This window comes from Leucoraja erinacea, unplaced genomic scaffold (assembly GCF_028641065.1).
Source record: "Leucoraja erinacea ecotype New England unplaced genomic scaffold, Leri_hhj_1 Leri_1033S, whole genome shotgun sequence".
Taxonomy (NCBI): domain Eukaryota; kingdom Metazoa; phylum Chordata; class Chondrichthyes; order Rajiformes; family Rajidae; genus Leucoraja; species Leucoraja erinaceus.
Window position 1 is genome coordinate 33427 of NW_026575268.1, and position 24319 is coordinate 57745.

Sequence of the window (24319 nt, forward strand, 5' to 3'; positions counted from 1 at the left end):
GCTTAGACACAATAATGTTTGACAGGTATTCTCTTTTGGCCTCTTTAACAGTGTTCTGGTAATGACGCCAACAGTCCTTTAGGATTTGAAATGAAACCTGCAGCTTGTCCTTCTTCCACTTGCGTTCAGCTTTGCGACACTCCCGTCGAGCTGTACGAGTTACGTCACTGAACCAGGGCTCGGGTTTAGCTCTAGGCTGCAAAGTTTTTAATGGAGCCACAGAGTCCAGTATAGTTCTGCAGGAGGAGTGAAACCAAGAACTGATCTCCTCCGTATCAAGAGAAGTGGAAGCGGAGGGGGCACAGAGCAGCTCGAAAGCAGCAGAGAACTGGCCAGCAGCTAAAGGGTTAAAAGTCCGACAGCACCGAGCAGGAGCGCCAGGTTTAACAGCAGCACAGGTGAAACTAACATCAAATAATACAGGCATATGATCAGAAACCACACTATCACAGATCTCCAAATGTAACAGACAAGCCATGAGAGAGAACAAGGTCTAGTGTATGTCCATGTTCGTGTGTGGGGCCAGACACACACTGCACAAAATTAAAAGAGTCAATAAGGCTTAAAAAGTCCTTCACCAACGGCTTATCAGGACAGCACACATGGATGTTAAAGTCCCCAACCATAAGGACACGATCATAGTTGGGCATAATCCCAGCCAGAAAACCAGAGAAGTCATTCACAAAGTCCTTATGATATTTGGGGGGTCGGTAGATGACAGCGCAAAGCACTGGGTCGGAACAACCCACCTCAAATAAAGTAGCTTCGAAGCTGGAGAACGAGGATGACATAGCGCACTGCTTACATTTAAAGTTATTTTTATAAATAGCCGCTGTTCCTCCTCCACGGCCCGACATCCGCGGCGAGTTGAAATAAGAACAGCCAGCCGGTAAAAGTTCAATAAGAGCGCTGCACTCACCAGGACCGATCCAAGTCTCTGTCACAGAGGAAATCCAGGCCACGGGAGCAGAAGAAATCCCTCAGGATAAAAGTTTTGTTGCCAGTGATCTGGCGTTCACCAAACCAATCCTAGAAGGGGATGGACTCTGTAGGTCGGCGGGTCGGGGAGCCCGGAGCAGTGTCCGCAGGTTCCGGAGATTCACCCCGTGATGGCGGGGCCGAGGAGGGTAGGGGGGGCGAGGCCGGTCCCGCCGCAACCTCTGATCGTACGAAGGGGGGGAGGGGGAGAAAAGATCAACCCGCAGGAGCCGGCACACCTGGTGGTCCCCTCCGAGGCGGCGTGTCCGGCCAGTTCTCCGGGCTGCAGCAGGCAGACAGCGCTCTGGATCTCCCGGGAGGAGATGGTCCGGTGGCAGCTGAAGAGCACCAGGTTGGAGACCCCGGAGGCAATGCCCACGAAGATGTCGCTGACAAAGGAGCTGCTGACGCCCATGGCCCCGGAGGAGAAGCCCACGTCCGGGCGCGCCCAATTTAAACCTCACCAGTTGACCGCTGCGTTTTTCACGGCGACGGCGACGCTTCCTTCGGGGCAAGGCCCAGTCCAGGTGAGTCGGGATTCCCGAGATTCCCGAAAGGAACGGGGGCAAGGTATTATGTCCGCGATAATCAAACGCACCGACATTATGTTAAAGATCTAAGAGAGATTGACGATCGTACACCAGCAGAGACTTTAACTGTATAGTGCCAAGGGAAAACACCAAAAACAGTGAGAGCAACAGACGGGCAGCCACACACACCGGCGCCATCTTGAGGGACTATCTATAGTCTATATAGATCATTGTATCCTCCTTATGTACCCTTCACAAAGTACTTTCCTAACTCTCTTTATATTATCAGTAATTCAGTTATCAAAACTTTGGTTGTCAGAGAAGTCATTCACATTAATTGTAAGAAGTTTGGGCCTGGGCATTAATCACTGTGACATACCACTAATGTCAGTGGGCAACCAGAGAAAGATTAATTCATGTCCACTCGCTTCTGTTCACACCCACGTTATCTCCCAATCTCTGAACTTTTATTTTCCACAATAACCTTTGATCTGGCATCTCATCAAATGCCTGCTGAGTACACCCACTGCTGCCTCATGAATGACAATACATGTTGCTTATCAAAGAATTGATGAAGTTGATCAAACGTGTACATGTATTGCCTTTCAGAAAACCTAGGAAACATTGTCCTCCTTCATTATCTTAAGGGGGGAAACCTTCTCCTAATCTAAGCTTGGTTATTTAAAAAAAAAAACAAGGCACCCATCTACTCACCAGGCGCTTCTTGTACACCACTGGGATGAAGAGAAGATGACCCAATCACCTGTCAGTGTCAGCTCCAATATGGGGTTTGTAAACAATTCCCTTGGTTCTCAGAGACCAGCAGAGGAGGACGAAGGGCTTGATTAGGAAAGGAAAAATGGATTATGAAAGAAAACTGGCAGGGAACATAAAAACTGACTGCAAAAGTTTTTATAGATATGTAAAAAGAAAGAGATTAGTTACAACAAATGTATGTCCCTTGCAGTCAGAAACAGGTGAGTTGATCATGGGGAACCAGGATATGGCGGACCAATTGAATAACTACTTTGGTTCCGTCTTCACTAAGGAAGACATAAATAATCTGCCGGAAATAGCAGGGGCCCTCGGGTCAAAGGAGTTGGAGGAATTGAGTGAAATCCAGGTTAGTCGGGAAGTGGTGTTGGGTAAATTGAATGGATTAAAGGCCGATAAATCCCCAGGGCCAGATAGGCTGCATCCCAGAGTACTTAAGGAAGTAGCTCCAGAAATAGTGGATGCATTAGTAATAATCTTTCAAAACTCTTTAGATTCTGGAGTAGTTCCAGAGGATTGGCGGGTAGCAAACGTAACCCCACGTTTTAAGAAGGGAGGGAGGGAGAAAACGGGGAATTACAGACCAGTTAGTCTAACATCGGTAGTGGGGAAACTGCTAGAGTCAGTTATTAAAGATGGGATAGCAACACATTTGGAAAGTGGTGAAATCATTGGACAAAGTCAGCATGGATTTACGAAAGGTAAATCATGTCTGACGAATCTTATAGAATTTTTCGAGGATGTAACTAGTAGCGTGGATAGGGGAGAACCAGTGGATGTGGTGTATCTGGACTTCCAGAAGGCTTTCAACAAGGTCCCACATAAGAGATTAGTATACAAACCTAAAGCACACGGCATTGGGAGTTCAGTATTGATGTGGATAGAGAACTGGCTGGCAAACAGGAAGCAAAGAGTAGGAGTAAACGGGTCCTTTTCACAATGGCAGGCAGTGACTAGTGGGGTACCGCAGGGCTCAGTACTGGGACCCCAGATATTTACAATATATATTAATAATCTGGATGAGGGAATTGAAGGCAATATCTCCAAGTTTGCGGATGACACTAAGCTGGGGGGCAGTGTTAGGTGTGAGGAGGATGCTAGGAGACTGCAAGGTGACTTGGATAGGCTGGGTGAGTGGGCAAATGTTTGGCAGATGCAGTATATTGTGGATAAATGTGAGGTTATCCATTTTGGTGGCAAAAAACGGGAAAGCAGACTATTATCTAAATGGTGGCCGATTGGGAAAGGGGGAGATGCAGCGAGACCTGGGTGTCATGGTACACCAGTCATTGAAGGCAGGCATGCAGGTGCAGCAGCCATGATCATATTGAATGGCGGTGCAGGCTCGAAGGGCCGAATGGCCTACTCCTACACCTAATTTCTATGTTTCTATTATTTTCCAACGATCAATAGATTTACGATCAGTTCCTGTGGATTGGAGGATAGCTAATGCTATGCCACTTTTCAAGAAAGGAGCGAGAGAGAAAACGGGGAATTACAGACCAGTTAGCCCGACTTTGGTGGTGTGAAAGATGCTGGAGTCAATTATTAAAGGTGTAATAATGGGGCATTTGGATAGCAGTAAAAGGATTAGTCCAAGTCAACATGGATTTATGATTTTACAATGCATTTAAGCCTCTCCCATTTTTATGAGATGCATTCCTGGAATATGTAGGAAGTTTATTGTAACCTAGTGCTACTTGCCTGAACAATGGATGATATATCACTTACAAGAAGATACAAGATACATTTAATTGTCATTTGGACCCCTTGAGGTCCAAACGAAATGCCGTTTCTGCAGCCATACATTACAAACACATAAACCCAAGACACAACATAATTTACATAAACATCCATCACATCGCTGTGATGGAAGGCCTAATAAACTTATCTCTCCACTGCACTCTCCCCCCCCCGATGTCAGAGTCAAAGTCAAAGCCCCCGGCTGGCGATGGCGATTGTCCCGCGGCCATTAAAGCCACGCCGGGTGGTGCGAGGTCGCACACCGGGTCTTGGTGTTAGAGCCCCTGTGTGCGTTCGCAGAGTCCCGCGGCCATTCCAAGCCGCGCGGGGCAGTGATGTTAGGCCCCGCTCCAGGAGCTCTTCAACCCCGCAACTCGGGCGGGGGAAGTCGCCGTTGCGAGAGCCCTGAAAAGCGGTCTCCCTCTAGGGAGCCGCGGGCTACCGGTGCCGCCATCCACAGACCTGCCGTTGCAGCCTCCGACTCTCCGGTAGCAGCAGCAGCAGCAGCGCTCCTCCACCGCTCCACCCGCTCCGGACTCGGCCAGCCCCGCGACGGCGACGGTGAGTCGTAGCACCAGAGTCCCCGGCTTCTTTCTGTTGGAGGCCGCTCCTCGTTGCGGCCCCAACGACAACGGAAACCCGACGAGAAAGATCGGGTCTCCAGTGCAGGGAGAGATTTAAAAACTTAAATGCAATTGTTTTCAGTTGTGTGGAGAGACCTGTATATTGAAAATGCTTTTGGCCTCTAATATGTCAATTTACCTTAAATGTAGAAGAGCTTATTAAAATCTTCTTACAAAGACCATTACTCTCACAAAGAGGTAAGGGAGGGAGAGATGGAAGGGAGGGAGAGAGGGAAGGGAGGGAGAGATCGAGAAGAGAGAGAGAGAGAGAGATCGAGAGAAGAGCGAGAGATCGAGAGGAGGGGAGAGAGGAGAAGAGAGAAGAGGGAGAAGGAGAGAGGGAGAAGGGGGGAGGGAGAAGGGGGAGAGGGAGAGTGGAACGATAGCACATTATAACGCGCAGCCGTCCCATTCCGACCAAAGATTATAGAGCAGAGCTCCGCTGCCTTTGTCCCTCCAACCGGCCTCATCAATACAATACAATACAATATTTATTACATGTCAATTGAACCTCAGTGAGGCTCAAACGAAACTCCGTTTCCACAGCCATACAAACAAAGACAATTTCCTACAGACATACACACAATTCAATTTACAGAAACATCCATCACAGTGAACCTCCTCCTCACTGTGATGGAAGGCAAAGTCTTTTCTCTCCCCTGTTCTCCATTTTTCTCCCGATGTCGAAGCCCCAGGCGGGCGATGATAAGTCCCACGGCCATTTTAGGCCGTGCCGGGCGATGTACGGCCCCGCTCCCGGTCTAAATGTCACAAAGTTGGAGCCCCCGGCGGGCGCTGGAATATCCCGCGGCCATCAAGCCGCGCCGGGCGATGTACGGCCCCGTTCCAACCCCGCGACACGGGCTGGAGAAGTTGCGTTGCGGGAGCTCCGGAAAGCGGTCTCCACCCGGACCCGCGAGCTCCCGATATCCCGACAGTCCACAGAAGCTGCATTGCTGGAGCCTCCGAGATCCAGAGTCGGGCCGCAGCAGCGAGTCACCACCGCTCCCCACGCTCCGAGGTCGGCCGGATGGTAAGTCCTCTGCTCCGCAGGTTCAAGCACAAGGCATTGGGGGTTCAGTATTGATGTGGATAGAGAACTGGCTGGCAAACAGGAAGCAAAGAGTAGGAGTAAACGGGTCCTTTTCACAATGGCAGGCAGTGACTAGTGGGGTACCCCAAGGCTCAGTACTGGGACCCCAGCTATTTACAATATATATTAATGATCTGGATGAGGGAATTGAAGGCAATATCTCCAAGTTTGCAGATGACACTAAGCTGGGGGGCAGTGTTAGCTGTGAGGAGGATGCTAGGAGACTGCAGGGTGACTTGGATAGGCTGGGTGAGTGGGCAAATGTTTGGCAGATGCAGTATAATGTGGATAAATGTGAGGTTATCCATTTTGGTGGCAAAAATAGGAAAGCAGACTATTATCTAAATGGTGGCCGATTGGGAAAGGGGGAGATGCAGCGAGACCTGGGTGTCATGGTACACCAGTCATTGAAGGTAGGCATGCAGGTGCAGCAGGCAGTAAAGAAAGCGAATGGTATGTTAGCTTTCATTGCAAAAGGATTTGAGTATAGGAGCAGAGAGGTTCTACTGCAGTTGTACAGGGTCTTGGTGAGACCACACCTGGAGTATTGCGTACAGTTTTGGTCTCCAAATCTGAGGAAGGACATTATTGCCATAGAGGGAGTGCAGAGACGGTTCACCAGACTGCTCCTGGGATGTCAGGACTGTCTTATGAAGAAAGACTGGATAGACTTGGTTTATACTCTCTAGAATTTAGAAGATTGAGAGGGGATCTTATAGAAACTTACAAAATTCTTAAGGGGTTGGACAGGCTAGATGCAGGAAGATTGTTCCCGGTTAGGGAAGTCCAGGACAAGGGGTCACAGCTTAAGGATAAAGGGGAAATCCTTTAAAACCGAGATGAGAAGAACTTTTTTCACGCAGAGAGTGGTGAATCTCTGGAACTCTCTGCCACAGAGGGTAGTTGAGGCCAGTTGATTGGCTATATTTAAGAGGGAGTTAGATGTGGCCCTTGTGGCTAAGGGGATCAGGGGGTATGGAGAGAAGGCAGGTACAGGATACTGAGTTGGATGATCAGACATGATCATATTGAATGGCGGTGCAGGCTCGAAGGGCCGAATGGCCTACTCCTGCACCTAATTTCTATGCTTCTATGTTCCGGCTGGAGGCCGCTCCACGGTGCTCGGCCCCAACTACAACGGAGACCCGACAGGGAAAAGGTCGGGTCTCCCGTGCAGGGAAGAGATTTGTTTTAAGTTTCCCCCTCCCCCCACATATACAGTTAAAAACACTATTAAAAATACGAACTACATTTAACTAGACAAAAAATAAAAAAAAGACAGACAGGGTGTGGTCGACAGGTGAGTCGCGCCGCCCGCCGATCATTATGGAGATGGTGTAACTCAGTGTCTGTGGAAGGACTGATCAGCGACTGAGGTGCGCGCGTGGAAAGTGCGTAATAAAGGCGTTTGTTGTCCTTGAACCCGGAGCGCGTGAGAAAAGGGGGCGCAGAGCGAACAGGGGCTGGTCGTGTACACACCATTATGAGCCGTGTTGGCATTTACATCGAAACCAGTTACACTTGAATGACTGAAGTCAGACTCCACTCAGCAGCAGTCTCTGCGGCATCAATTCAGATAAAACCCCGCAGAAAGAAGAGAACATTGATGTAAAAGGACATTAGAAAGCCCCAGCTCTTTCTTCTGCCGGATTAGTGGCTCTTAAAAGAGCCGTTTGTTGTTGGTGGAGAGGTGGAGTTTAGGCGCGCTCCCCGCGGATACGGCGGGCCAGCTGGATGTCTTTGGGCATGATGGTGACTCGCTTGGCGTGGATTGCGCACAGGTTGGTGTCCTCAAAGAGCCCCACCAGGTAAGCCTCGCTGGCCTCCTGCAGGGCCATGACGGCCGAGCTCTGGAAGCGCAGGTCTGTCTTGAAGTCCTGAGCGATCTCCCGCACCAGGCGCTGGAAGGGCAGTTTGCGGATGAGCAACTCGGTGGATTTCTGGTAGCGCCGGATCTCCCTCAGAGCCACGGTGCCGGGCCTGTAGCGATGAGGCTTCTTCACTCCGCCCGTGGCTGGAGCGCTCTTCCGCGCCGCTTTGGTCGCCAGCTGTTTGCGAGGAGCTTTCCCTCCGGTCGATTTACGCGCTGTCTGCTTGGTCCGGGCCATTCTCCTTCAACAGTGGGAGCACAGTGTGAAATACAGGGACTGAATGACGGAGCCGGCTCTGGGACCCGCTTTTAAAGCGTTGGTGAAGGGCCGGCCCACAGTCTCTGAATGGATGGAGCAGAGATGTCACTCACGGTGTCCCATCCCTGCGAGTGGCTGCAGGTTTGTCAGCACCAGGCGGCTGTTTCAGAAGGTCTGAGGCCGGCCGGGTGGGGTGGGGGGAAGCTCGGCCAACCAGAGAGCACGGACTGCAGTATTATTGGTTGTGGGTTGAATTTCAAATTGAATTCAGTTTCTGTGAACTTAATATCAAATCCACTTTAACTTCTCGCTTAAATCATGACTGAATATGCGGCGCGGATTTACAGACCGGATCCCTGTGCAGACGGAATTCAGCTCTGCTCGTGACTGGAAATAAGCGACTGTTACCCAGGGAACGGTTTGGAGTTGACCCTCCTGTTGCTGCATTAATCATGAGGTATATCGGTAAAAGGGAAACTGACATCGCCTTGTCTTGTTTATGATCTTTTACTGTCGGCTTTGCATTCTAATGACCGCGGAGATAAAGTTAAAAACTGTTATGTTCAGTGGTGGAATAACCAGTTTAATAAAACACATTTCAATCTGCATCTACTCGAATGACCTAGACTCGGCTCTTTCTGTGAGGCTGTGGGCGGCTCTTAGAAGAGCCTTTGTTTTGTGTTGGAATAAAGGGGGTAGTTATTTAGCCGCCGAAGCCGTAGAGAGTGCGGCCCTGTCGTTTCAGAGCGTACACCACATCCATGGCAGTGACCGTCTTGCGCTTGGCGTGCTCGGTGTAGGTGACCGCGTCCCTGATCACATTCTCCAGGAAAACCTTCAACACCCCGCGGGTCTCCTCGTAGATCAGACCCGAGATCCGCTTGACCCCACCACGCCGAGCCAGGCGGCGGATAGCTGGCTTGGTGATGCCCTGGATGTTATCGCGAAGCACTTTGCGGTGCCGCTTTGCTCCGCCTTTGCCTAATCCTTTGCCTCCTTTCCCTCGACCAGACATGATGCTGTTTCACTCGAGTCGCTGCTCAGTGATAATCTAACTGGTGCTGTCTCTTTTTATACGCAGCGCCCCGACCTGCCCGAGATACGCAGAGAGTGAGAGGCGGGGAGAGGAGGAGACAAAGTGACAGACAGCTTCCTCTCATATTCCAGCTCCACGCCCCAGATTCCTGAAAACATTTTTCAAACGGTTTGCCCACAAACCACCCGAAATTTAGCGCTCCGGCCAAACTTTCAGACAGACATTCCGTGGTAAAAGTCAGTCAGTGATATTACCGCTGTCAAATTAATTTGTCTCCTTCCGGTTCATCCCCGGAGCCCGTTCCCTCTGCCGATATCGCCCACCCCACAGCGTTCAGCAGCTTTTAACACGGTTGAGTTGGCAATATTACTGAGTTGATGCATGGGCTCTGAGGCGGGGATTTTGTCAGTGTTATTGTCTCACTGACAAGGAAACGGCTTTGAACTCAGCTTGAAGCCAAACGTATGCCCAGTCCGAGTGAGGTTTAGCCCGGACATACCATTTAGTTGTATTCCATATACTGGATACCGGGGGGAGGGGTGGGGGGTGCAGCGAATGTCAGCGAGTTACAAGGAACCCCCGGTAATTTAAACGAGTCCCCACTGGCACTGAGCTTGTCTTGGGACAGGGATCGCTTGAGTCTGGATCAGCTCTTTCCTGAGAGATGTGGGTGGCTCTGAGAAGAGCCGTTGGGTTCAGGTGTTTACAATGTGCGCTTTATAATTCACTTTTTGGTCATTGCCCTCTTGGGTTTCGCCGATTTGGTCTTCGCCTGGCCTTTTACCGGCTTCTTGGCCGCCTTCGCCTTTTTGACTAGGGCCTTTTTTTGTTTTTTCGGCGCCGCCTTCTTGGGCGATGATTTCTTCGCCGCCATTTGTTTAAGCGCTGGTTTCTTGGCCACAACTTTCTTGGCGGGAGGTTTCGATGATCTTTTGGTGGTAGATTTTTTTGCCAGTAATTTCTTGGTCGGGGTTTTCCTGGACGTTGATTTCTTGTTCTTGGATGTTTTGGCTGCAGGAACCGCTTTCTTTGCCGACTTCACGGCGCCTTCTCCCTGACCGGTCTTGAAAGAACCCGAGGCGCCCACGCCCTTGAGCTGAACCAGGGAACCGTTTGCTAATTTCCTCTTGATGCCCGTCTTGATCAGGTGGCGGCACTTCTCCACATCCACACCCTTGGCGGCCAGTCCCTTCTTTATCGCATAGAAAGACATCCCTCGGCGATCGTGGCAATCCGCCACAATGTTGTCGATCTGGTCGCCCAGCTTCGGACCGGCTGCCTTCTTCCGGGCGGGCGCTTTCTTCTTCTTGGGAGCCTTGGTTTGGGCGGCGGGGACGGCTTGAGGAGCCGCTTCAGCGGCTGCGGTCTCGGTCATGTCGGTGACTCAGCACAAACTCTCTCTGACACTCAGGACTGAGTGAGAAATGAAGCGAGAGGCGGCGGCACAGCGCAACTTAAAGGCAGCGAGCGGACGGGGCGGAGACATCCTGCTCTCAGATCACGGCCCCTGCGCCTCGCTGTGTTTCTCTGTCCTCAAAAACTCTCCGATTCCAATTAAAATCAGATAGCTCGGAGACCTAAATTACCTCGGTACATCTCTGAGACCGGAATGTTTATTGTCCAGTAGATTTGATAGGAATTAAAGGCAGCGCTTTCCATTTCGCCCGGTTTCACTGCTGCACTGAGGGCGTTCTCTGCCCCGATCGCTGACATGCTCGCTGCTTATCGTCAGAAATATCGAAACCAACGTAAACTATCCGGTTAATTCCAACTTCAGGACTGAGCTGGGAAGTGGGGCGATCGCGTGCCACTGATAGCTTTACATTTTTTACCAGTGGGGCTGGGAAATCCGGCAAAGTGTTCGGACCCACAAACACATTGACATCAGTCTGAGCCGCCCGCCCCTTCAACACACTCTCTGACACAATGTTCACATCTACACATTCACAGCTCAGACAGGTGGCCCGTTGCACAGTTCCCAGGGTGGAATTACCTCGACGATCGACCCGTGCTGTGGATTCTCGGGGGTTACGTGTAGTTTCCCAGCTCAGTAACTGTTAAACTCGCTGACTCCGCCGCTCCTCAGAGTCTCTGATCCCTGGAATCGGATTCGTCTCTTTCATACATGAGCGACCCTCTATTTTAAACAGTTCAACACCCGACACAGACTCCAGTTGTGGTATCAATTCACTGTATGTCTGAAATATAATTTATTTACATGTTTTTTATTAAAACTGATATAATTATGGTCACTGGCTCCCCACTGACACTTCAGTCACTTGGTCTGCCTGATTTACCAATAGGAGGCCCAGTGTCGCCTCCTCTCTGTCAGGCCCAAAGATCTTATAGCGGAGCAAGATAGGCTACTGCTGCTAAATGCAATGGACTGACGTGTAGTACGCTATGGAGGGGATCATGGGCATTTTTCCACGCCCATTTTAGCAACCTGAGCCTACCTAACCCGACCCGACTCGCACTGTAATCAATGTTGCGGGGCAACAGTTTGTGTGGGTCAGATTCATAAATCTGTCAGTTCAAACTTCTTGTCAAGAATAAAATTTGATTCTGGTCATTGTCTTTTTTAATGTTTTTTAAATCATTTCTTTTTAAATGGCTCACAAGCAGTGTTTGAGTTGATTTTGTAGTAACCGGAACCGACCCGACTCGCAGGGTGATTGACAGGGGGGGACTTTTTGTGCGTGATTATAGGGTTAGATTCATGATTCAATTAGTTCATAATTCTGTTGATTCTTGTTAAGGAATAAAATGTTTATAAACACACATACATGAAAATTATATAAATGTATATAACACACACAATTATATTTCTTCTAAACCAATAATGAACTTTATTTCAGACTAGACAAGGGACATTAAATAAGAAACATTGTAAATAAGAAACATTGTCTTGGGGCACTCTCTCTCCCCGCTGCCCCGGGCCCCGCACACTCTCTCCCCGCTGCCCCGGGCCCCGCACTCCTTCTCCCCTGCTGCCCCGCACTCTCTCTCCCCGCACTCCTTCTCCCCGCTGCCCCGGGCCCCGCACTCTCTCTCCCCGCTGCCCCGGGCCTTGCACTCCTTCTCCCCGCTGCGGATCCAATCTTTGGCCGGAAGCAAGAAGGCGGGAGCAAGAAAGCGGAGCAAAATGGCGGAACAAGATGGCGGAGTCAGCTTGCTAAAATGTGTCCTGTAATCACCCATGAAACCGCCCATGAGCGTACCTCACGTTTGCGTGAGAGTAACCTATCTTGCTTCGCTCTAAGATCTTTGGTCAGGCCCTTCCACATACACTGTATTACTTGAGAAATGGTTCCTGGAGGTATTTAACAAATTCCACCCCGTCCACATAGCCTCGAATCTATGGCAGACCCAGTCAGTGTAATGGAAGTTGAAATCACCTACCTGTTATACATACAGCCTTCTGCAACCTCACTCCCTTACATCAGGTAACCTGTTAAGTTCACTAATTCTGTCTGCGTCTGCATGCGAGAATCATGCACCAGAACCCCAAGATCTGTGTGAACCTCAGGCCTTTGTCATCTCTTGGTTTTTGGAGTAGATTTATTATTGTCAAATGTAGCAATGTACAGTGACAAAGTTTATTTTGCATGTAATGCTGGGAGATCGTTCACTCATACAGTACATTAGTGCAAAAATAAAATTAAGTGCAAGGGGCCACACCGAGGTGAATTGGAAGATTGGAAACATATGAAAGGTGTCAACAGTCTGATAACAGCGGGCAAATAGCTGTTCTTGAATCTGTTGTTACGTGATTTGAAACTGTCATATTTTCTACCTGACAGCAGAAGAGAGGAAATAGAATGACCAGGTTGTGAGTGGTTTTTGGATTATGTTGGGTGCTTTCCTGAGGTAGCATGAGCTGTAGAGCTGTAGATTAAGTTGATGGAGCAGGCTGGTTTGTGTTGGACTGGACCGTTTCAACAACTCTTTGCATTTTTTGCGATGCCGGAGCTGCATACTGCCATTAGCAAACAACAGATGCACAACCCCGAGGCAGCCTTCATTGTTGCGGGTGACTTCAATCACTCCAACCTGAAGACAGTACTCCCCAAATTCCACCAACATGTATCCTTCCCCACTAGAGTAGACAAGACACTGGACAAAGTCTACACCAACATGGCTGAAGCTTACAAAGCCATCCCCCTCCCCCACCTTGGTCAGTCTGATCACGTCTCATTGTTCCTGCTCCCTAAGTACTCCCCACTCATCAGACGGGTTAAACCAACTGTGAGGACAGTTAAAGTCTGGTCAGAGGAAGCGGACTTCACACTTCAGCAGTGTTTTGGAAACACTGACTGGAAGGCGTTTGCAGCCCAGGCCACCCTTGACTCTCACACGGACATTGATTCCTACACATCCTCTGTTCTGGACTTTATAAACTCCACCATCAATAGTGTCACCTCCCTCAAACAGGTGACCATATACCCGAATCAGAAGCCATGGATGAACAGCGAGGTCAGGCTACTGCTGAAAGCACGGGACACTGCTTTCAGGTCAGGCGATGCTCGAGCCTACAGTTCATCCAGGGCTAACCTGAAGAGGGGCATCAGGAAGGCCAAGCACTGCCATAAGCTCAGGATTGAGGAGCACTTCAACAACAACTCCGACTCCCGACGTATGTGGCAAGGCATCCAGGCCATCACGGACTACAGACCCTCCAACATCACCCCCACATCCAGCGACGCCTCCTTCCTTGAGGAGCTTAATCACTTCTATGGCCACTTCGACAGGGACAATCTAGAGACAGCCATCAAGGCTGTGCTATCTGCCGATCACCAACCCCTCACACTCACCCCCTACGACGTGTACGTGGCACTGAGTAGGACTAATGCACGTAAGGCTGCTGGCCCTGACGGCATCCCCGGGCCGTTGCTCAGGGCCTGTGCTGCGCAGCTGACAGACGTCTGGACTGACATCTTCAACCTGTCACTTGCCCAAGCAGTTGTCCCCACTTGCCTTAAAACCACCTCCATCGTGCCAGTGCCAAAACACTCCACTGCGGCAAGCCTCAACGACTTCCGCCCAGTTGCACTTACCCCCATCATCACCAAGTGCTTCGAGAGGCTGGTCCTGGCACACCTCAAAAGCTGCTTACCCCCCACACTGGATCCCTATCAGTTTGCCTACCGCAAGAACAGGAGTACGGAGGATGCCATCTCAACGGCGCTTCACTCCGCCCTCTCCCACCTCGACAACAGAGACACTTACGTAAGAATGCTGTTCATCGATTACAGCTCAGCATTCAACACCATTATACCATCAAAACTGATCACCAAACTCGGTAACCTGGGCATCGACCCCTCCCTCTGCAACTGGATACTGGACTTTCTAACCAACAGACCCCAGTCTGTGAGGTTAGACAAGCACACCTCTTCAACCCTCACCCTGAAACACCGGCGTTCCACAGGGCTGTGTGCTGAGCCCCCTCCTCTACTCCCTCTTCACCTATGACTGCACACCTGTACATGGTACTAACACCATCATCAAGTATGCAGATGATACAACGGTGATTGGCCTCATCAGCAACAACGATGAGCTGGCTTACAGGGAGGAGGTCCAGCACTTAGCAGCATGGTGCGCTGACAACAACCTGGCCCTTAACTCCAAGAAGACCAAGGAGCTCATTGTAGACTTCAGGAAGTCCAGAGGCGGCACGCACACCCCCATCCACATTAACGGGACGGAGGTGGAACGTGTTTCTAGCTTCAGGTTCCTGGGAGTCAACATCTCCGATGACCTCTCTTGGACCCACAATACCTCTACTCTGATCAAGATGGCTCATCAGCGTCTCTTCTTCCTGAGGAGACTGAAGAAGGTCCATCTGTCTCCTCAGATCCTGGTGAACTTCTACCGCTGCACCATCGAGAGCATCCTTACCAACTGCATCACAGTATGGTATGGCAACTGCTCTGTCTCCGACCGGAAGGCATTGCAGGTGGTGAAAATTGCCCAACGCATCACCGGTTCCTCGCTCCCCTCCATTGAGTCTGTCCAAAGCAAGCGCTGTCTGCGGAGGGCGCTCAGCATCGCCAAGGACTGCTCTCACCCCAACCATGGACTGTTTACCCTCCTACCATCCGGGAGGCGCTACAGGTCTCTCCGTTGCCGAACCAGCAGGTCGAGGATCAGCTTCTTTCCGGCGGCTGTCACTCTACTCAACAACGTACCTACGTGACTGCCAATCACCCCCCCCCCCCCCGGACACTTATTATTATTTATTCAAATCGTTTGCTATGTCGCTCTTCCAGGGAGATGCTAAATGCATTTCGTTGTCTCTGTACTGTACACTGACAATGACAATTAAATTGAATCTGAATCGGACAGACCAGCAAGCTATGATGCTGCTGGATAAATGATTTCTATAGTGGTGCATAAGCAGAAATTGATAGTCACTGGAGAGCTGCTAAAATGCTTTGTTATTCTGAAGAAGTAGAGGCGCTGGTGTGGCACCTTAGCCCCAGTAACAATGTGGTTGTACCAGGACAAATAGTTGGTGATATGTTTGGAGAATCTGCTTCTTTTCCCCACCAAATATGATCATTTTATATTCAGATGGACAGTCATCCAGCCAATAAATGGAGCCTTTGGCCCACCACATTAATGCTGATCTTTTTGCCCATGTATATTAATCCCATTTGCTAGCATTGGGACTTCATCTTTTATGCCTTACTTAGTTATCCATCTGTCTAAATGTCTCTTAAACACGGTGACTGTATCCGAGTCCACCTTCTCTGGCACATGATTCAGGCATCAATCAATCCCTGTGTAAACAAAACCTTCAGATTTCCTTTAAAATCCACGTGCCTTACCTCAAACCTGTACCCTCATGTTTTTGAAACACCGGCCATGGGAAAACAATATTGACTATTTACCTATTGAACTATTTACCCTTCCATGTGTTTCATAACCTCATATACATACAGCCATCAGGTTATTCCTCAGTCTCCTTCGCTGCAAGGACAACAAGACCAGCCTCTCCAAGCTCCCCCCATGGTTCAAGTCCTCCAGTCCAGGCAACATCCTGCTGAATTTCCTTTGTACTCTCTCCAGCAAAACCACATCCCTCCTGCAGTCTGGTGACATTTACTGTTCAGCCAAAATAAACCACTGTGCACTTGTCCAAGTTAAGTTCCATCTGCCATTCCTTGGGCCTCTGTCCCAGCTGATTTAAATCCTGTGGCAATCTTAGATAACCTTATTCACAGTCGACTGTACCACTAATTTATTATTCATCAACCAAGGCAATCGCATACTCATGCAAATCATGGACGTAGATGATAATCAACAGTGGATGCAGCACTGATCCCTGCAGCACACCACTGGTCATAGGCCAAACTCTAAAACAGCTCGACACAACCACGTCTATAGCCAGTTTTCTATTGATTGAATAGCTCACCCTGGATCCCTTATGGTGTAACTTCTGGACCTGTGTACCATACATGACCATGTCAAAGGCCTTGATGAAGTCCACGTGGCAACATCTACTGCCCTTCCCTCGCCAATTTCCATGGTACCTTTTTCGAAAAACTCAGTCAAATTCTTGAGCCATGATTTCTCATGCAAAGAACCATCATGACTGTTCCTCCTCAGTCCATGCCTTCCCAAGTGCAAGTGGATCCACTCATAATCCCCACCAGTAACTTTCCCACCACTAACATTAGGCTCACTGGTCTGTAGTTCCCTGCCTTTCCCGAACTGTCTTTATAACCATATAACAATTACAGCACGGAAACAGGCCATCTCGGCCCTACAAGTCCGTGTCGAACAATTATTTTCCCCTAGTCCCACCTGCCTGCACTCATACCATAACCCTCCATTCCCTTCTCATCCATATACCTATCCAATTTATTTTTGAATGATACCAATGAACCTGCCTCCACCACTTCCACTGGAAGCTCATTCCACACCGCTACCACTCTCTGAGTAAAGAAGTTCCCCCTCATATTATCCCTAAACTTCTGTCCCTTAATTCTGAAGTCATGTCCTCTTGTTTGAATCTTCCCTATTCTCAATGGGAAAAGCTTGTCCACATCAACTCTGTCTATCCCTCTCATCATTTTAAATACCTCTATCAAGTCCCCCCTTAACCTTCTGTGCTCCAGAGAATAAAGACCTAACTTATTCAACCTATCTCTGTAACTTAGTTGTTGAAACCCAGGCAACATTCTAGTAAATCTCCTCTGTACTCTCTCTATTTTGTTGACATCCATCCTATAATTGGGCGACCAAAATTGTACACCATACTCCAGATTTGGTCTCACCAATGCCTTGTACAATTTTAACATTACATCCCAGCTTCTATAATCAATGCTCTGATTTATAAAGGCTAGCATACCAAAAGCTTTCTTTACCACCCTATCTACATGAGATTCCACCTTCAGGGAACTATGCACAGTTATTCCTAGATCCCTCTGTTCAACTGTATTCTTCAATTCCCTACCATTTACCATGTACGTCCTATTTTGATTTGTCCTGCCAAGGTGTAGCACCTCACATTTATCAGCATTAAACTCCATCTGCCATCTTTCAGCCCATTTTTCCAAATGGCCTAAATCACTCTGTAGACTTTGGAAATCCTCTTCATTATCCACAACACCCCCTATCTTGGTATCATCTGCATACTTACTAATCCAATTTACCACACCTTCATCCAGATCATTGATGTACATGACAAACAACAAAGGACCCAACACAGATCCCTGAGGCACCCCACTAGTCACCTGCCTCCAACCCGATAAACAGCCATCCACCATTACCCTCTGGCTTCTCCCATTCAGCCACTGTTGAATCCATCTTGCTACTCCTGCATTTATACCCAACAGTTGAACCTTCTTAACCAACCTTCCATGAGGAACCTTGTCAAAGGCCTCATTAAAGTCCATATAGACAACACCCACTGCTTTACCCTCATCAATTTCCCTAGTAACCTCTTCAAAGAATTCAAGAAGTTTAGTCAATCATGAACTTCCAGGCACAAATCCATGTTGACTGTTCCTAATCAGACCATGTTTATCCAGATGCTTATATATATTATCTCTAAGTATCTTTTACATTAATTTGTCCACCACTGAAGTCAAACTAACAGGTCTATAATTGCTAGGTTTACTCTTAGAACCCTTATTAAACAATGGAACAACATGTGCAGTACGCCAATCCTCGGGCACTATTCTCGTTTCTAATGACATTTGAAATATTTCTGTCATAGCCTCTGCTATTTCTACACTAACTTCCCTCAATGTCCTAGGGAATATCCTGTCAGGACCTGGAGACTTATCCACTCTTATATTTTTCAAAAGTGTCAGTACTTCTTTTTCTTTGAATCTCATAGTATCCATAGCTACTCTACTTGTTTCCCTTACCTCACATAATTCAATATCCTTCTCCTTGGTGAATACCAAAGAAAAAAAATTGTTCAATATCTCCCCCATCTCTTTTGGCTCTGCAGATAGCTGTCCACTCTGTCTCTCCAATGGACCAATTTTATCCCTCGTTATCCTTTTGCTATTAATATAGCTGTAGAAACCCTTTGGATTTACTTTCACCTTACTTGCCAAAGCAACCTCATATCTTCTTTTAGCTTTTCTAATTTATTTCTTAAGATTCTTTTTACATTCCTTATACTCCTCAAGCACCTCATTTACTTCATGCTGCCTATAATTATTGTAGATCTCCCTCTTTTTCCGAACAAGATGTCCAATTTCCCTTGAAAACCAGGGCTCTTTCCAATTTTTACTGTTTCCTTTCAACCGAACAGGAACATAAAGATTCTGTACTCTTAAAATTTCCCCTTTAAATGTCCTCCATTTCTCTTCTACATCTTTCCCATAAAACAAAATGTCCCAGTTCACTCCTTTTAAATCATCTCGCATCTCATCAAAGTTAGCCTTTCTCCAATCAAAAATCTCAACCCTAGGTCCAGTTCTGACCCTCTCCATAATTATATTGAAACTAATGGTATTGTGATCACTGGACCCGAAGTGCTCCCCAACGCATACCTCCGCCACCTGTCCCGTCTCATTTCCTAACAGGAGGTCCAGCACTGCCCCTCCTCTAGTAGGTACCTCTATGTATTGCTGCAAAAAACTATCCTGCACACATTTTACAAACTCCAAACCATCCAGCCCATTTACAGAATGTGTTTCCCAGTCTATGTGTGGAAAATTGAAATCTCCCACAATCACTACCTTGTGCTTACTACTAATATCTGCTATCTCCTTACATATTTGCTCTTCCAATTCTCGTTCCCCATTTGGCGGTCTATAATACACCCCTATAAGTGTTGCTACACCTTTCCCACTTCTCAATTCCACCCAAATAGCCTCCCTAGATGAGCCCTCCAATCTATCCTGCCAAAGCACTGCTGTAATATCTTCCCTGACTAAGCAATGCAACACCTCCACCTCTTGCCCCTCCAATTCTATCACACCTGAAGCAACGAAATCCTGGAATATTTAGTTTCCAATCACAGCCCTCCTGCAACCACGTTTCACTGATCGCCACAACATCATACTTCCAGGTGTCTATCCAGACTCTAAGCTCATCCACCTTTCTTACAATGCTCCTAGCATTAAAATATGCACATTTAAGAAACCCCCCCTATTCTCTCTTTATTTCTTTTTTTTTTTCTTTTCTTTCTCTTTGTGTCCGAGTGCTTCCCTTTTCTACTTCCTGCCTCCCATTCTGTCTACTAGCTTTCGCTATTTGAGTCCCTCGCCCCAACCATTCTAGTTTAAAGTCTCCCCAGTAGCCTTTGCAAATTTCCCCGCCAGGATATTGGTCCCCCTCGGGTTCAAGTGCAACCCATCCTTTCTGTACAGGTCCCACCTTCCCCAAAAGAAGTCCCAATGATCCAGAAACTTGAATCCCTGCCCTCTGCACCAGTCTTTCAGCCACGCATTTATCCTCCACCTCGCTCCATTCCTACTCTCACTGTCGCGTGGCACAGGCAGTAATCCTGAGATTGTTACCTTTTTGGTCCTTTTCCTTAACTCTCCTCCCAACTCCCTAAATCCTCCCTTCAGGACCTCTTCCCTTTTTTTACCTATGTCATTGGTACCTATATGTACCACGACCTCAGGCTCCTCTCCCTCTGATTTAAGGATATCTTGGATGCGTTGAGACACGTCCGAGACCTTGGCACCAGGGAGGCAGACCACCATCCTGGTCTCCCGACTGCGTCCACAGAATCGCCTATCCGACCCCCTAACAATAGAGTCCCCAATTACTATTGCCCTCTTTTTTTCCCTACCTTTTGGAGCAACAGGGCCGGTCTCTGTGCTGGAGGCCCGTCCGCTGTCACTACCCCCGGGTAGGCTGTCACCCCCATCCGTACTCAAACAGGAGTACTTATTTGTGAGGTGTACCGACATTGGAGTACTCACTCGTTCCTGCCTCTGCCCCTTGCCCTTCCTTAGCGTGACCCACATGTCTCTCTCCCGTGGTTTTGGAGTGACCACCTCCCTATAACTCCCCTCTATGACCTCCTCGCTCTCCCTGATCAGACAGAGGTCATCGAGCTGCTGCTCCAGGATCCTAATACGGTCCCTTAGGAGCCCCATCTTGCTGCACCTGGTGCAGATGTGGACGTCTGGAGGGCCATCCGACACCATGACCTCCCACATCTGACATCCAGAACAGTACACTGCTCTGACTGTCATTCTCCCGCCTTACCCTGGATCCGATACAAGTACAATACAATAGAAACTGCTGGGAGAAATCAGCAGGTATCTGACTCACAACAGCGTCTCCCTCGTGACCTTTAAACTGCACCTTTGTTATATAAACAAAAAGCACTGTACCTTTAGCCCACTGTACCTTTACTAAAGCAGTGCACCTTTAACCAGAAAGCACAAATGCTAACCTGAGGTTGCACCCAATCAGCTGCTTCTAGTCTGCTTCCACCAATCAGCGGCTTCCACCAGAACCCTCCCTATGGAGTGTGGAACTTTACGGATTTTGGTAAAAGTCCTGACAATCCTCCACACTCTCCAACGGTCCCGGGCCTCTGTGAAAACAAGCCCTGCGCCCGATTTAAGTACTCACCGCCCTGACCCTCCTCCACACTCTCCAACGGTCCCGGGCCTCATGACAAACAACAGTGGACCCAACACAGATCCCTGTGGCACCCCACTAGTCACCGGTCTCCAACCTGACAAACAGCCATCCACCATTACTCTCTGGCGTCTCCCATTCAGCCACTGTTGAATCCATCTTGCTACTCCTGCATTTATACCGAAAAATTGAACCTTCTTAACCAACCTTCCTTGAGGAACCTTGTCAAAGGCCTCATTAAAGTCCATATAGACAACATCCACTGCTTTACCCTCATCAATTTCCATAGTAACCTCTTCAAAAAATTCAAGAAGATTAGTCAATCATGAACTTCCAGGCTCAAATCCATGTTGACTGTTCCTAATCAGACCCTGTTTATCCAGATGCTTATATATATTATCTCTAAGTATCTTTTCGATTAATTTGCCCACCACTGAAGTCAAACTAACAGGTCTATAATTGCTAGGTTTACTCTTAGAACCCTTTTTAAACAATGGAACAACATGCGCAGTACGCCAATCCTCCGGCACTATACCCGTTTCTAATGACATTTGAAATATTTCTGTCAAAGCCTCTGCTATTTCTACACTAACTTCCCTCAATGTCCTAGGGAATATCCTGTCAGGACCTGGAGACTTATCCACTTTTATATTTTTCAAAAGTGTCAGTACTTCTTTTTCTTTGAATCTCATAATATCCATAGCTACTCTACTTGTTTCCCTTACCTCACATAATTCAATATCCTTCTCCTTGGTGAATACCGAAGAGAATAAATTGTTCAATATCTCCCCCATCTCTTTTGGCTCTGCAGATAGCTGTCCACTCTGTCTCTCTAATGGACCAATTGTATCCCCTCGTTATCCTTTTGCTATTAATATAGCTGTAGAAACCCTTTGGATTTACTTTCACATTACTTGCCAAAGCAACCTCATATCTTCCTTTAGCTTTTCTAATTTCTTTCTTAATTCTTTTTACATTCTTTATACTGCTCAAGCACCTCATTCACTCCATGCTGCCTATAATTATTGTAGATCTCTCTTTTTCCGAATCAAGTGTCCAATTTCACTTGAAAACCAGGGCTCTTTCCAATTTTTACTATTTCCTTTCAACCGAACAGGGACATAAAGATTCTGTACTCTTAAAATTTCCCCTTTAAATGTCCTCCATTTCCCTTCTACATCCTTCCCATAAAACAAAATGTCCCAATTCACTCCTTTTAAATCATTTCGCATCTCATCAAAGTTAGCCTTTCTCCAATCAAAAATCTCAACCCTAGGTCCAGTTCTGACCCTCTCCATAATTATATTGAATCTAATGGTATTGTGATCACTGGACCAGAAGTGCTCCCCAAGGCATACCTCCGCCACCTGACCCGTCTCATTTCCTAACAGGAGGTCCAGCACTGCCCCTTCTCTATTAGCTACCTCTATGTATTGCTGCAAAAAAACTATCCTGCACACATTTTACAAACTCCAAACCATCCAGCCTATTTACAGAATGTGTTTCCCAGTCTATGTGTGGAAAATTGAAATCTCCCACAATCACTACCTTGTGCTTACTACTAATATCTGCTATCTCCTTACATATTTGCTCTTCCAATTCTCGTTCCCCATTTATCGGTCTATAATACACCCCTACAAGTGTTGCTACACCCCCCCACTTCTCAGTTCCACCCAAATAGCCTCTCTAGACAAGGCCTCCAATCTATCCTGCCAAAGCACTGCTGTAATATCTTCCCTGACAAGCAAGGCAACACCTCCACCTCTTGCCCCTCCAATTCTCACACCTGAAGCAACGAAATCCTGGAATATTTAGTTTCCAATCACAGCCCTCCTGCAACCATGTTTCACTGATCGCCACAATATCATACTTCCAGGTGTCAATCCAGGCTCTAAGCTCATCCACCTTTCTTACAATGCTCCTAGCATTAAAATATGCACATTTAAGAAACCCACCGCCTCTTATTCTCTGTTTATTTTATTTTTCTTCTTTCTCCCCTAGATTTTGGGTCCAAGTGCTTCCCTTCTCTGCCCCCTGCTTCACACACTGTCTGCTAGCTTTCTCAATTTGAGTCCCTCCCCCCAACTATTCTAGTTTAAAGTCTACCCAGTAGCCTTTGCAAATCTCCCGGCCAGGATATTGGTCCCCCTTGGGTTCAAGTGCAACCCGTCCTTTCTGTACAGGTCACACCTTCCCCAAAATAAGTCCCAATGATCCAGAAACTTGAATCCATACCCACTGCACCAGTCCTTCAGCCACGCATTTATCCTCCACCTCGCTCCATTCCTACTCTCACTGTCGCGTGGCACAGGCAGTAATCCTGAGATTGTTACCTTTTTGGTCCTTTTCCTTAACTCTCCTCCCAACTCCCTAAATTCTCCCTTCAGGACCTTTTCTCTTTTTTTACCTATGTCATTGGTACCTATATGCACCACAACCTCAGGCTCCTCTCCCTCTGATTTCAGGATATCTTGGACGTGTTGAGACACATCCGAGACCCTGGCACCAGGGAGGCTGGCTACCATCTGGGTCTCCTGACTGCGTCCACAGAATCGCCTATCCGACCCCCTAACTATAGAGTCCCCAATTACTATTACCGTCCTCTTTTTTTCCCTACCTTTCTGAGCAACAGGGCCGGTCTCTGTGCCGGAGGCCCGGCCGCTGTCGCTACCCCCGGGCAGGCTGTCCCCCTCAACCATACTCAAACAGGAGTACTTATTTTCAAGGTGTACAGACACTGGAGTACTCACTCGTCCCTGCCTCTGCCCCTTGCCCTTCCTAAGCGTGACCCACATGTCTGTCTCCCATGGTTTTGGAGTGACCACCTCCCTATAACTCCTCTCTATGACCTCCTCACTCTCCCTGACCAGACAGAGGTCATCGAGCTGCTGCTCCAGGATCCTAATATGGTCCCTTAGGAGCCCCATCTCGATGCACCTGGCGCAGATGTGGACATCTGGAAGGCTATCCGACTCCATGACCTCCCACATCTGACATCCAGAACAGTAAACTGCCCTGGCCCTCATTCTTAAGTAAAGGCACCACATTAGTCTTCCAGTACCTCAGCCTTGCCTAACAGTGATACAAATATCTCTGCAGATCCTCTGGATTTTCTTCCCTGGATTCACACAATGTTCAAAGATACCCTTGATCAGATCCCAGGGATTTACTCTTCTTTATGCAGTATAAGACCACCAGTGCCTCTTTCCAGATTGAACGTAGAACAGTACGGCTCCTTCAGCCCACAATGTTTGTGCCAAACATGATGCTGATTACACTGATTTCATCTGCCTGTACATGATCCACACTTCTCTATTCCCTGCACATCCATGTGCCTATCT

At 48.0% G+C, this 24319-nt stretch overlaps 2 protein-coding genes across 2 annotated transcripts; both read right to left on the reverse strand.

Moving 5' to 3' along the window:
• Positions 1-8540: 8540 nt before the first annotated feature.
• LOC129715149 (histone H4) lies at positions 8541-8943 on the reverse strand. Its single transcript, XM_055665016.1, has one exon. The coding sequence runs from the start codon at positions 8883-8885 to the stop codon at positions 8574-8576; it is 312 nt and encodes a 103-aa protein (XP_055520991.1). The 5' UTR covers positions 8886-8943; the 3' UTR covers positions 8541-8573.
• Positions 8944-8961: 18 nt separating this feature from the next.
• Positions 8962-10359, reverse strand: LOC129715146 (histone H1-like). Its single transcript, XM_055665013.1, has one exon. It carries the CDS (start codon positions 10279-10281, stop codon positions 9631-9633), a length of 651 nt encoding a protein of 216 aa, XP_055520988.1. The 5' UTR covers positions 10282-10359; the 3' UTR covers positions 8962-9630.
• Positions 10360-24319: the final 13960 nt, after the last annotated feature.